This window comes from Nerophis ophidion, linkage group LG04, assembly GCF_033978795.1.
Source record: "Nerophis ophidion isolate RoL-2023_Sa linkage group LG04, RoL_Noph_v1.0, whole genome shotgun sequence".
Lineage (NCBI taxonomy): Eukaryota > Metazoa > Chordata > Actinopteri > Syngnathiformes > Syngnathidae > Nerophis > Nerophis ophidion.
In genome coordinates this window covers 19,725,496-19,739,864 of record NC_084614.1, presented here as the reverse complement: position 1 = coordinate 19,739,864, position 14,369 = coordinate 19,725,496, and the positions used below count along the sequence as shown (strand labels likewise).

Here is a 14,369-nt window from a genome sequence, read left to right as displayed (position 1 = left end):
CATAAAAATCATGTGATGAAAGATGGAATGCGGAGTGTGGTAGGAAATAAAGAAAAAGCAGAACTTTTAGCAAAAACCTTTGTTAAAGTGCACAGTAATGATAATTTGAAAAATGTAGAAAAACAAAAGAGAGAAGAAACAATTAGTGTAAATATTGAGGAAATGAAGGAAGACAACGATAATAGTTTTATCAACACTATGGATATGACATTTTCTTTGGATGAAATGGTTCGAATTTTAAAAAAAGTTAAAAATACGACGGCAGGGAAAGACCTGGTGAGTTATCAAATGATCAAAAATTTAGGTAGCATCGGCAAAGAAGTGGTCTTGAAATTATATAATAGGATATATGAAGAAGGAAAATTACCAGATGAGTGGAAAACAGCTGTAATAATTCCAATATGCAAGCCAGGGAAAGATCCGGAAGAGGCAGGAAATTATAGGCCGATTGCATTGACCTCAAATTTGGGCAAAGTAATGGAAAAAATGATTAATGAAAGATTAATATATTATTTAGAGTCAAAAGAAATTATAAAAAACTACCAAAGTGGTTTTCGCAAAGCAAGAAGCACAAATGACCCAGCAGTGCAGCTGGAAGAGGAAATTAGAAAGGGACAAATAAATAAAGAAAGTATAATTGCGGTATTTTTTGACATAGAGAAAGCGTATGATATGTTGTGGAAACAGGGGTTGCTGATGAAACTAAATAGGATTGGGATTAGAGGAAGAATGTACAGATGGATAAAATACTTTTTAACAAGTAGAACATTATTAGTAAAGATAGAGAATGAATATAGTAGAGAATACAAAGTGGAAAATGGGACCCCACAAGGGAGTATAATAAGTCCAGTACTATTTTCCATCATGATAAATGAAGTTTTTAGTGAAGTGGAAGGGTTAGTGGAGGTGGCATTGTTTGCTGATGATGGAGTGATGTGGAAGAGAGGTAGAAATACAAATTATATAGAAAAGAAGATTCAAAAAGCGGTAAATAATGTTCAAGACTGGGGGACGGCTTGGGGTTTAAGATTCTCTGTTGGAAAGACAAAAGTCATACATTTTACGAAGAGGAAAATACAAAACAAGCTCCAAATAAAACTCTATGGAGAAAACATAGAAGAGGTACAAGTATTTAAATATTTAGGAATATGGTTTGATAAAAATATTAACTGGTCAACCCACATCAGCAAGATAATGGAGAAAAGTAAAAAGGTGTTAAATATAATGAGGGCTTTGAGGGGTAAAGATTGGGGGGCTGATAGGTTGACATTGAAAACAATATATATCACTTTAATTCGGTCTGTTATCGACTACGGATGCATTATTTATCAATCTGCTTCAAAAACTCTACTTGAGAAAATAGACCGGATCCAGTCGCAGGCGTTAAGATTATGTTGTGGAGCTACTACATCTACTCCAGTGGCAGCATTACAAGTAGAAATGAATGAAAAACCTTTGGACATGAGGAGAGATCAACTCTCAGCAGTTTATTGGGCAAACTTAAAAGGATCCAAGCAAGGACATCCAACCCGTCAAGTGCTAATAAATTGCCAAGAAAAAGGGAAGAAAAAAATTAATAGTTTTGGGTGGATAATAGGAGATATATGTAAAAAAACACAAATTGACAATATTAAAGTGAGCCCTACAGTACCAATTCCTGCAATACCACCGTGGATGTATGACAACCCAAAGGTAGACATGCAGTTACTGAAGAATAGACATTTAAATAGTTACCAAATAGAACAACGGATTGAGGAAATGTTTTTTGATAATATTATGATATACACAGATGCATCAAAAACTATAAATAGTAAAGTAGGAGCTGCTGCAGTTATCCCACAGAGAAATATAGTGTTGAATAAAAGAATTAGTGATAAACTATCTGTTTTTACGGGGGAATTGGTAGCAATTTATATGGCAGTTAACTGGATAGAGGAAAACAAAGCTAGGAAAGTAGTCGTGTGCTCGGACTCCAGCAGTGCATTGACGAGCATAAAAAACATAACATCAGAAACAAGACTAGATATAATTTATGAAATAGTTCAGGCAATCTACAGAATAAATAAAGCGGGAGGTGTGGTAACATTTCTCTGGGTTCCTGCTCATGTAGGAGTTGAGGGAAATGAGTTAGCTGATAGATACGCAAAACAAGCAACCACTAAAACAGAAGTAAACATGGAGATTAAGCACAGTAAAGAAGAAGTGAAGAGCATAATTAAGATAGAACACAATAAAAAGTGGCAGGATAATTGGAATAAGGAAACAAAAGGTAGAGAGTTTTACAAAGTCCAGAGGAAAGTAGGTGTAATGAGAGGAGGGGGTAGAAATAGGAAGGAAGAAGACATTATGACTAGAATGAGATTAGGACATACATATCTAAATAGTTCACTAAAATTGATAGGCAAACATACTACAGGGCTGTGTGATTTTTGCCACCAGATAGAAAATGTTGACCATGTCTTAATACAATGTAGGAAATATAATAGAGAAAGAGAAATACTGGAAAATAAGTTAGCAAAAGAAAATATTAGGTTAGAAGTGGGAGATATATTAGGATTGCATTCAGAAAACATAGGATATAAAGCAATATACACATATTTAAAAAACACTGGGTTAAGTAAAAGAATATAGAGTAGGGATCCACCTCGGTCCACACTCCATTACAGTAGGTGGCGGTAATGCACACCAGAAGGTTGCTTGCCAACCGCCATAAAAACAAAAGAAGAAGAAGAAAAGAAGAGCGAGAACGAAAGAGAAAAAGACAAATGCTGGAAAGCAACTAAGAGACTTATTGAAAAATAAAAAAATGTTGTAACCCTGAAACAGGCTCTCATGTCAGTGCCTGGTGGTCTGAAGAACCCCCAAGAGGGCAAGCCCCACACTAACCAATAATAAATAATTTACTTCTTACCATTAACGCAACTTCTTGAACATAAAAATGCATGAGAATGTTTTATATTTTGAACGTTATTTTTGATTACAAGTGGAATTATTCATTATTTATCGTGCTGAGCAATGTCAGCTCAGATATATCCTAGAGCCAGATGCGGTCATGAAAAGATGAGCCATAGGTTCCCTACCCCTGCTTTGTATTCTCAGAAGTGATGACAAACATGTTTTGTAAATTTGCTGGTAATGTTTTACTTTTAGCCTTAAAAATGACACACAATGTCTGTAGCTTTACTTGCTCCTGAAGTTTTAATAGTCCAGAGTTAATAAATAATATGTGTTCTAAGTAATCTACTTTATGAATAATCCTTATAATTATTTTCTGTAGTTGATACAATAAACAATCGTTTCACCTACTGCGGGTTGTATCTCAACGTTTGTGTTGTTTTAATATTTCTACATCATATTACTCTTTATAATTGTATTTAATTAAAGTATACAATAATATGATCAATGGCAGAAGGTTAAGCAATGATAATATTAACGATTTTGTGGTCCGCTTTTTTACCAGAAGTAGTACAACAATAACACACGTCTACACACGAATGTTAATTTCCTCATCTCATCATTTTTTAAATTTTTTTTGCAAACAACCTCCTTTGAATGCTCGTTTTTTTCCATCTCCATTAAAAGAGGGGATAGGTTGATTGGCAACACTAAATTGGCCCTAGTGTATGAATGTGAATGTTGTCTATCTGTTTTAAAGTGGCGACTTGTCCAGGGTGTATACCGCCTTCCGCCCGAATGCAGCTGAGATAGCCTCCAGCACCCCCAATGCCACCCAAAAAGGGAAAAGCGGTAGAAAATGATAAAAGGCAGGCGTCAACAAGTGCACCTGCGCTTACCTGCAGCTTAATTAGACAGACAATGACGAATTGGTGGTGTTGCTTTCAAAATAAAAGCTCAGACCGCTCCTTACTTATACAAACGTCACTGTCCCGCATGGGCTTCAAATATTCTGATAGATAAAAACCCAATTTATAGTCTCGACTAACCCTACACTAGTTTTTATGATGCAACCTTGATAGAATTGACTCGTTTAAACCGCTCCACTGTGTTGAATTCTACACGACAATTGCATACTTTTTGATATTTGTCTTATTTTTTAAGTTGATGAAACTATAGGAAGATTTTTGAGAGAGAAAATATATTGGCTCAAACATGTATTATAAAAAAATCAAGCTCAAACTGACAGTCCAGCGCTCAAAATAAACCCCATTCATGCTTTAAACTAGCGCAGTGCGTTTTATTTTGAAAATTGTGCCCTTCAACATCCCGTGCTGCCTGGCGTGTGGGACTTTGTTTTAAATTCGGACATGGAGAGGACAAGAGGTCTTCCTTATAACACTTTACACTCGAGAGGGTCAATGTGAACGCATGGTGACCTAAAAAAAAAAAAGATGGCCAGAACAGGTAATAAATTCACACACTTTATTTTGTAATCATTTAAACCTGTGTGTTTGTGTGTGTGTAAAAGTTTGTTTGGGTGTGGCTGTGTGCAAACATAGTTTAAAAGTACCTAGACTAAGATGAACCACTTTTGTAGTGATATTTGTAAGTAAAACAGAACAATCACATTTGAGTTGAGTTTGTGTTTATTTGGAAGATGCATGAAAACAACATGATACATTATAATTTCCAGTTTCTCTATTCAACATGTTTGAAAAGGAGTAGGAAGAATTTAATCCTACCCCTTTTTCCTTTACATAGCATTTGCTAATACTTCCTGTTCTCTATTTATTCACAATATACTCCCTAACTAATAACATATTAAACATAAATACATAATTAGTGAAATAAGTCATATTACATTCGGCAGTGGTTCTCAAATGGGGGTACGCGTACCCCTGGGGGTACTTGAAGGTATGCCAAGGGGTACGTAAGATTTTTTTTTTTAAATATTCTAAAAATAGCAACAATTCAAAAATCTTTTATGAATATATTTATTGAACAATACTTCAACAAAATGTGAATGTGAGACTGTGTATAGAAATGTAACAACGCAATATTCAGTGTTGACAACTAGATTTTTTGTGGACATGTTCCATAAATATTGATGTTTAGATTTCTTTTTTTATGAAGAAATGTTTAGAAATAAATTCATGAATCCAGATGGATCTCTATTACAATCCCCAAAGAGGGCACTTTAAGTTGATGATTACTTCTATGTGTAGAAATCTTTATTTATAATTGAAACACTTGCTTATTTTTCAACAAGTTTTTAGTTATTTTTGTATCTCTTTTTCCAAATAGTTCAAGAAAGACCACTATAAATGAGCAATATGTTGCACTTTTATACAATTTAATAAATCCGAAACTGATGACATAGTGCTGTATTTTACTTCTTTATCTCTTTTTTTCAACCAAAAATGCTTTGCTCTGATTAGGGGTATTTGAATTAAAAACAATTGAAAATGAATGGATGAAATATATTCAGAATGTTTATCATGGTTCTTCTTCTTTGTACTTTGCAAAAACTTTAAGTTTGAAGAGTTTCTTGAAGCGGATCATATTAGTACATTGTTTGATTCCTTTGCTTCATCCATTCCATAATTTAATTCCACATACAGATATACTGAAGGTCTTAAGTGTTGTACGTGCATACAAATGTTTAAAATGATCTTTTTCTGTAAGATTACATTTTTCCTCGATTTTGATGCCCTTTCTCGTGTTTACGTTTCAATTGTTTGTCCATATAATGCAGGGGTAGGGAACCTAAGGCTCGCGAGCCAGATGTGGCTCTTTTGATGACCGCATCTGGCTCTCGGATAAATCTGAGCTGACATAAATAATGAATAATTCCACTTGTAATCAAAAATAACGTTCAAAATATAAAACATTCTCATGCATTTTTATGTTCAAGAAGTTGCGTTAATGGTAAGAAGTCATTTATTTATTATTGGTTAGTGTGGGGCTTGCCCTCTTGGGGGTTCTTCAGACCACCAGGCACTGACATGAGAGCTTGTTTCAGGGTTACAATATGTTTTTGTTTTTCAATAAGTCTCAGTTGCTTTCCAGCATTTGTCTTTTTCTCTTTCGTTTTCGCTCTCTCCTGGCTGCTGCTTATAAACAGAGTGACAGGTGATTAGAAAACAAGGCCCAGCTGGGCCGTCTACGCACCTGTCGCTGATTTCGAGGTCGGCCCTGGCAACACCCCGCTTCGCTGCAGGCCCGCGGGCCACGCCCCCTCCAGAGTTAGCTTCAGAATAACAATGTCATTCCAAAGAATAAGAGACCTATTATACTCTAGAAATGTTGGTCTTACTTGAAAATGCACGCGTTGAGTTGTGTTGAAAAAAATATTATATGGCTCTTACGGAAATTAATTTAAAAAATATTTGGCTTCTTGGCTCTCTCTGCCAAAAAGGTTCCCGACCCCTGGTTTAAAATGACCTTTTTCTGTAAGATTACCTTTTTCCTTGATTTTGACGCCCTTTCTCGTGTTTACATTTCAATTGTTTGTCCATATAATGCAGGGGTAAGAAACCTATGGCTCGCGAGCCAGATGTGGCTCTTTTGATGACCGCATCTGGCTCTCGGATAAATCTGAGCTGACATTGCTCGGCACGATAAATAATGAATAATTCCACTTGTAATCAGAAATAACGTTCAAAATATAAAACATTCTCATGCATTTTTATGTTCAAGAAGTTGCGTTAATGGTAAGAAGTAATTTATTTATTATTTGTTAGTGTGGGGCTAGCCCTCTTGGGGGTTCTTCAGACCACCAGGCACCGGCATCTGAGCCTGTTCCAGGGTTACAATATTTTTTTATTTTTCAATAAGTCTCTTAGTTGCTTTCCAGCATTTGCTGCTTATAAACAGAGTGACAGGTGATTAGAAAACAAGGCCCAGCTGGGCCATCTACGCACCTGTTGCTGATTTTGAGCAGCACCCCGCTTCGCTACAGGCCCGTAGGCCACGCCCCCTCCACAGTTAGCTTCAGAATAACAATGTTATTCCAAAGAATAAGGGACCTATTATACTCTAGAAATGTTGGTCTCACTTGAAAATGCACGCGTTGAGTTGTGTTCAGTGTTGAAAAAAATATTATATGGCTCTTACGGAAATACAATTTAAAAATATTTGGCTTCTTGGCTCTCTCTGCCAAAAAGGTTCCCGACCCCTGATGTAATGGAACATTTCTCAGATATTTGAACAAAACAAGAAATAACAGGTCTTATGGATGACATTATTTATTTTTTTTCAAGGTAAGCCAAATTTTCATGTGTACTTAACGAGTTTGGGTGGGAGATTGTAGCAGACATGTATTTACTGTTGAAATACTTAATATTTGTTATTTATTACAGTGGTTCTTAACCTTTTTTCAGTGATGTACCCCCTGTGAACATTTTTTTAATTCAAGTACCCCCTAATCAGAGCAAAGCATTTTTGGTTGAAAAAAGAGATAAAGAAGTAAAATACAGCACTATGTCATCAGTCTATGATTTATTAAATTGTATAACAGTGCAAAATATTGCTCATATGTAGTGGTCTTTCTTGAACTATTTGGAAAAAAAGATATAAAAATATTTAAAAACTTGTTAAAATAAACAAGTGATTCAATTCTAATAAAGATTTCTACACATAGAAGTAATCATCAATTTAAAGTGCCCTCTTTGGGGATTGTAATAGAGATCCATTTGGATTTATGAACCTAATTCTAAACATTTCTTTACAAAAAAATAAAGATTTAACATTAGTTTCTGATTTATTAAATTGTATAACAGTGCATCATATTGCTCATTTGTAGTGGTCTTTCTTGAACTATTTGGAAAAAAAATCCATAGAAAGAACTAAAAACTTGTTGAAAAATAAACAAGTGATTCAATTCTAAATAAAGATTTCTACACATAGAAGTAATCATCAACTTAAAGTGCCCTCTTTGGGGATTGTAATAGAGATCCATCTGGATTCATTAACTTCATTCTAAACATTTCTTCACAAAAAAAGACCTCTTTAACATCAGTATTTATGGAACATGTCCACAAAAAATCTAGCTGTCAACACTGAATATTGTATTGTTGCATTTCTTTTCACAGTTTATGAACTTACATTCATATTTTGTTGAAGTATTATTCAATAAATATATTTATAAAGGATTTTTGAATTGTTGCTATTTTTATAATATTTGGGGACAGTAAGAGAGATCCATCTAGATTCATGAACCTAATTCTAAAAATGTTTTCACAAAAAAATAAAGATTTAACATCAGTTTCTGATTTACTAAATTGTATAACAGTGCAACATATTGCTCATTTGTAGTGGTCTTTCTTGAACTATATGGGAAAAAAATATATAAAAATAACAAAAAACTTGTTAAAATAAACAAGTGATTCAATTATAAATAAAGATTTCTACACATAGAAGTAATCATCAACTTAAAGTGTCCTCTTTGGGGATTGTAATAGAGATCTTTCTGGATTTATGAACTTAATTCTAAACATTTCTTCACAAAAAAAGAAATCTCTAACATCAATATTTATGGAACATGTCCACAAAAAACACTAAATATTGCCATGTTGCATTTATTTTCACAGTTTATGAACTGACATTCATATTTTGTTGATTATTCAATAGATATATTTATAAATGATTTTTGCATTGTTGCTATTTTTAGAATATTTTAAAAAAATCTCACGTACCCCTTGGCATACCTTCAACCCCCATTTGAGAACCACTGATTTATTAAATACTGTTTGATATTATTTAACATGTTTTAATCCCCTTTAGTAGTTGAAATGTGCATTTCGAGCTGTTTTTCCTGCGGGCTCATTAATGATTAATGGTGGCCTCATCTCTGCTGTGTGCTTGACCCGACTCCCGTGTCTCCGATCGATGCGACAGCGGGGCCGTTGAACCTGGACGAGCTTGTTTGTGACGTAACGCGGGTTTAAAGAGAACCACTGTCTTCTGTCCAGGAGTGTGTTGCGCCAGCCTGGAGGACCCCAAGGCCCTGATGAAGATGGGTCTCAGCGTGGTGCTGGTGGGCCACATCAACTTCATGCTGGGAGCACTGGTGCACGGCGTGGTGCTGCGCCACATCAACCTGCACAAGCAGGCCAGGGCCATGGAGTACGCCATATCCAACGTGGTGGCGCTCACATCCGGCCTAATGGTGAGTACGGGATCGCTCTGTTCTGAACTCCTGTTTCAATGCGGCCGTAAAATTGTGCCAGGATGTACTCTAGCTCTACTTACAGTGGGTCTGGGTTATTTTTGGCCTTATTCCCGACTTAAAATGTGAGTAAATAATGCACTACTGACCTGATAAGCCCTAAAAAGTTCAAAAGAAAAAGAGACAATACAATATTAGCTGCTCGCAGATGCCATCTGGTGGTTGTTTGAGCACACTGCAGCCAGTCCCGGATAGTCCTACTCCTTAAAGGCCTACTGAAACCCACTACTACCGACCACGCAGTCTGATAGTTTATATATCAATGATGAAATATTAACATTGCAACACATGCCAATACTAAATTAGTTTACTAAATTGAAATTTTAAATTTCGCGTAGAAGTATCATGCTAAAACGTCGCGGTATGATGACGCGTGCGCGTGATGTCACGCATTGTACAGGTCATTTTGTCCCAGCACCGTTCCCAGCTATAAGTCTGTTTTCATCACATAATTCCACAGTTTTCTGGACATCTGTGTTGCTGAATTTTTTGCAATTTGTTCAATGAATAATGGAGACGTCAAAGAAGAAAGCTGTAGGTGGGAAGCGGTGTATTGCGGCCGCCTTTAGCAACACAAACACAGCCGGTGTTTCATTGTTTACGTTCCCGAAAGATGACGGTGAAGCTTTACTATGGAACAGAGCGGTCAGGGGAACACTGTTGGATTGGACCACACACACCAAGTACAGTGTATTATGCAGCGATCATTTCGAAAGATCGTGTTTCGAAGAGGGTCCCTTGAAAAGGGCAGAGATGGGCATCGCCACCACCCGTCGACGGTTGCTGAAGAAAGGTGTAGGGCCGACCTTCAGGTTGTACAGGTACGACCATATAATCTCACTAAAACACTAGCAACAGAATAAGCAAATTTGTCTAATAACATCTGAATCGCTCCCACTGTATAGTCTTTTTTTTCTTCTTTTTTTTTCTAGTCCTTCACTCTCACTTTCCTCATCAACTAATCTTTCATCCTAGCTCAAATTAATGGGAAAATCGTCACTTGCTTGGTCCGAATCGCTCTCGCTGCTGGTGGCCATGATTGTAAACAATGTTCAAATGTGAGGAGCTCCACAACCCGTGACGTCACGCGCACATCGTCTGCTACTTCCAGTACAGGCAAGTCTTTTTTTACCAGCACCAAAAGCTGCGAACTTTATCGTCGATGTTCTCTACTAAATCCTTTCAGCAAAAATATGGCTATATATCGCGAAATGATGAAGTAAAACACATAGAATGGACCTGCTTTCCCCGTTTGAATAAGAAAATCTCCTTTCAGTAGGCCTTTACTGAAACCCACTACTACCCACGACGCAGTCTGATAGTTTATATATCAATGATGAAATATTAACATTGCAACACATACCAATACTAAATTAGTTTACTAAATTGCAATTTTAAATTTCGCGCCAAAGTATCATGCTAAAACGTTGCAGTATGATGACGCGTGCGCGTCACGTCACGCATTGTACAGGTCATTTTGTCCCAGCACCGTTCCCAGGTATAAGTCTGCTTTCATCGCATAATTCCACAGTTTTCTGGACATCTGTGTTGCTGAATTTTTTGCAATTTGTTCAATGAATAATGGAGACGTCAAAGAAGAAAGCTGTAGGTGGGAAGCGGTGTATTGCGGCCGCCTTTAGCAACACAAACACAGCCGGTGTTTCATTGTTTACATTCCCGAAAGATGACGGTGAAGCTTTACTATGGAACAGAGCGGTCAAGCGAACACGGTTGGATTGGACCGCACACACAAAGTACAGTGTATTATGCATCGATCGTTTCGAAAGATCGTGTTTCGAAGAGGGTCCCTTGAGAAGGACAGAGATGGGCATCGCCACCACCCGTCGACTGGTGCTGAAGAAAGGTGCGGGGCCGACCTTCAGGTTGTACGGGTACGACCATAGTAACACAATAAGCAAATAAGGGATTTTCCAGAATTATCCTAGTAAATTTGTCTAACATCTGAATCGCTCCCACTGTATAGTCTTTTTATTTTATTTTTTTTCTAGTCCTTCACTCTCACTTTCCTCATCCACAAATCTTTCATCCTAGTTCAAATTAATGGGGAAATCGTCGCTTTCTTGGTCCGAATCGCTCTCGCAGCTGGTGGCCATGATTGTAAACAATGTTCAGATGTGAGGAGCTCCACAACCCGTGACGTCACGCGCACATCGCCTGCTACTTCCGGTACAGGCAAGGCTTTTTTATCAGCACCAAAAGTTGCGAACTTTATCATCAATGTTCTCTACTAAATCCTTTCAGCAAAAATATGGCAATATCGCGAAATGATCAAATAAAACACATAGAATGGACCTGCTATCCCCGTTTTAAATAAGAAAATCTCATTTTTTAAAAGCCTACTGAAACCCACTACTACCGACCACGCAGTCTGATAGTTTATACATCAATGATGAAATATTAACATTGCAACACATGCCGATGCGGCCTTTTTAGTTTACTAAATTGTAATTTTAAATTTCGCACCGTAGTATCCTACTGAAACGTGCCCGTGACGTCACTCATTGTACAGGTCATTTTGTTCCAGCACTGTTCCCAGCTATAAGTCGTCTGTTTTCATCGCATAATTCCACAGTTTTCTGGACATCTGTGTTGCTGAATTTGTTCAATGAATAATGGAGACGTCAAAGAAGAAAGCTGTAGGTGGGAAGCGGTGTATTGCGGCCGCCTTTAGCAACACAAACACAGCCGGTGTTTCATTGTTTACATTCCCGAAAGATGACGGTGAAGCTTTACTATGGAACAGAGCGGTCAAACAAACACGGTTGGATTGGACCACACACACAAAGTACAGTGTATTATGCAGCGATCATTTCGAAAGATCGTGTTTCGATGAGGGCCCCTTGAGAAGGGCAGAGATGGGCATCACCACCACCAGTCGACTGGTGCTGAAGAAAGGTGCGGGGCCGACCTTTAGGTTGTACAGGTACGACCATATAATCTCACTAAAACACTAGTAACACAATAAGCAAATAAGGGATTTTCCATAATTATCCTAGTAAATTTGTCTAACATCTGAATCGCTCCCACTGTATAGTCTTTTTATTTTTATTTTTTTCTAGTCCTTCACTCTCACTTTCCTCATCCACAAATCTTTCATCCTAGCTCAAATTAAGTAAGTAAAACACGTAGAATGGACCTGATATCCCCGTTTAAATAAGAAAATCTCATATCAGTAGGCCTTTAAAGGCCTACTGAAACCCACTACTACCGACCACTCAGTCTGTTAGTTTATATATCAATGATGAAATCTTAACATTGCAACACATGCCAATACGGCCGGTTTAGTTTACTAAATTACAATTTTAAATATCAATTTTAAGTTTCTTGTTGAAAACGTCGCGGAATGTTGACGCGTGTTTGTGACGTTATTGGTTGAGCAGACATTTTAGTCCAGCACCACTTACGGCTAAAAGTTGTCTCTTTTCATCGCATAATCACACAGTATTTTGGACATCTGTGTTGCTGAATCTTTTGCAATTTGTTAAATTAATAATGGAGACGTCAAAGAAGAATTCTGTTGTTGGAAAGCGGTGGATTGCAGCTGCCTTTAGCATCCGAAACACAGACGGTGTTTCTTTGTTTGTTGTGAAGCTTTAGCGAACATATTTCTCCACCACATGTCCACCAACAAGTTTTTGGATGAGAAAATTGTGATATGAAGTCGACTCTTACCTGAAACTTGTGCGGAGTTAGCGTCCTTCCTCCCACAGCAGTTGTCAAAAAGGCAGCTGTGATCTTGGCTCCTCCATTGGCTTCTCTCAGAGACACTGGCGGTCACCGCAACCCTCTGACTTTCAGGTATGATTTTATAATCTCACTAAAACACTATTAACACAATAAGCAGATAAGGAATTTTTCAGAATTATCTTAGTAAATGTGTCTAATATCTGAATCGCAACCACTGCCGTTGCCTTTTTTTTCTTTTCTTTTTTTCTCTAGTGCTTCACTCTAACTTTCCTCATCCACAAATCTTTCATCCTTGCTCAAATTAATGGGGAAATCGTCGCTTTCTCGGTCCGAATCGCTCTTGCTGCTGGTGGCAATGATAATAATCAGAGGATGTGAGGAGCCCTACAACTTGTGACCTCACGCGCACATTGTCTGCTACTTTCGGTACAGGCAAGGCTTTTTTATTAGCGACCAAATGTTGCGCACTTTATCGTCGATGTTCTCTACTAAATCCTTTCAGCAAAAATATGGCAATATCGCGAAATGATCAAGTATGACAAATACAATGGACCTGCTATCCCCGTTTAAATAAGAAAATCTCATTTCAGTAGGCCTTTAATGCTTCGATCACACGCAGGTTTCCTCACAGGGATGAGGAAGGATACAACCTTACCAACTGCACTATTGAAGACGTCACGTTAAAGTAGTCAAGACATTAAGGATTTGGGGTGCATGAAAATGTATCTATGACCGCATGGTCGTAGAACCGATGCAGGGGTGTCAAACATATTATAGCTCAGGGGCCATATGGAGGAAAATTTGTGCACTCGCGGACTATTAAAGTCATGGCATTTAATAAAGAAAATAAATTCAACTTTTTGTTATTGTCTTACTTTGGCCATAAATAGAACAAACACATTCTGAAAATATTTCAATAAAAATGTAAAAAAAAAATACTGGCAGCGGTAAAGTTTAGATCCATGAATGAAAAAAGAAAGTGAATTGTTACGACTGGTTGGCATAGTGATGCCAAATTGGTCCCTTCGAGGATGCGTCGGCATGAACACAGCAACGGTAAGTTTAAATGATTTATTACATTTAACAAAAACAGACTATGAACAAAAACACTGGAGCTAACAGACAAAAATAAACCAAGGGCGCTAGCATGAAAGCTAGGAATAGAAAATACAAAAAACGATACTTGGCACGAAGCACACAAAAGAGTAAACAAAAAAACATTCAGCATGAAAGCTGGAATATTGAGTGGCTTAGCGTAAGAGCTAGCGAGAAAATACATACGGGTAGTAGACAGTCGTGAATGTTGCTCGAAGGCAAATTAGAGTCCCCGAAAGAATGACGAAAAGGGACGGGCTTAAATAGGTGAGTAATCAAAAAGTGACAGGTGTGCAGAAACCGTGATTAGCAGGTGGGATCAATGAAGAACCATGGTGACTGACTAAACAGGAAGTAAGAGTGTAAAACAGTGATACAACAACTGGAAGTATAAAACATATGTGGTGATCCAAGTAGCGGATCGCAACATGAATTAATG

At 37.3% G+C, this 14,369-nt stretch overlaps 1 protein-coding gene across 1 annotated transcript in view; it reads left to right on the top strand.

Moving 5' to 3' along the window:
- Positions 1–4,202: 4,202 nt before the first annotated feature.
- tmem54b (transmembrane protein 54b) overlaps positions 4,203–14,369 on the top strand; it is a 35,900-nt gene continuing 25,733 nt past the window's right edge. The window contains exons 1-2 of the mRNA XM_061897372.1: positions 4,203–4,362; positions 8,871–9,067. Coding sequence (XP_061753356.1) covers positions 4,350–4,362; positions 8,871–9,067 — 210 coding nt within the window. The 5' untranslated portion in view covers positions 4,203–4,349. The remainder of the gene's footprint in view (positions 4,363–8,870; positions 9,068–14,369) is intronic.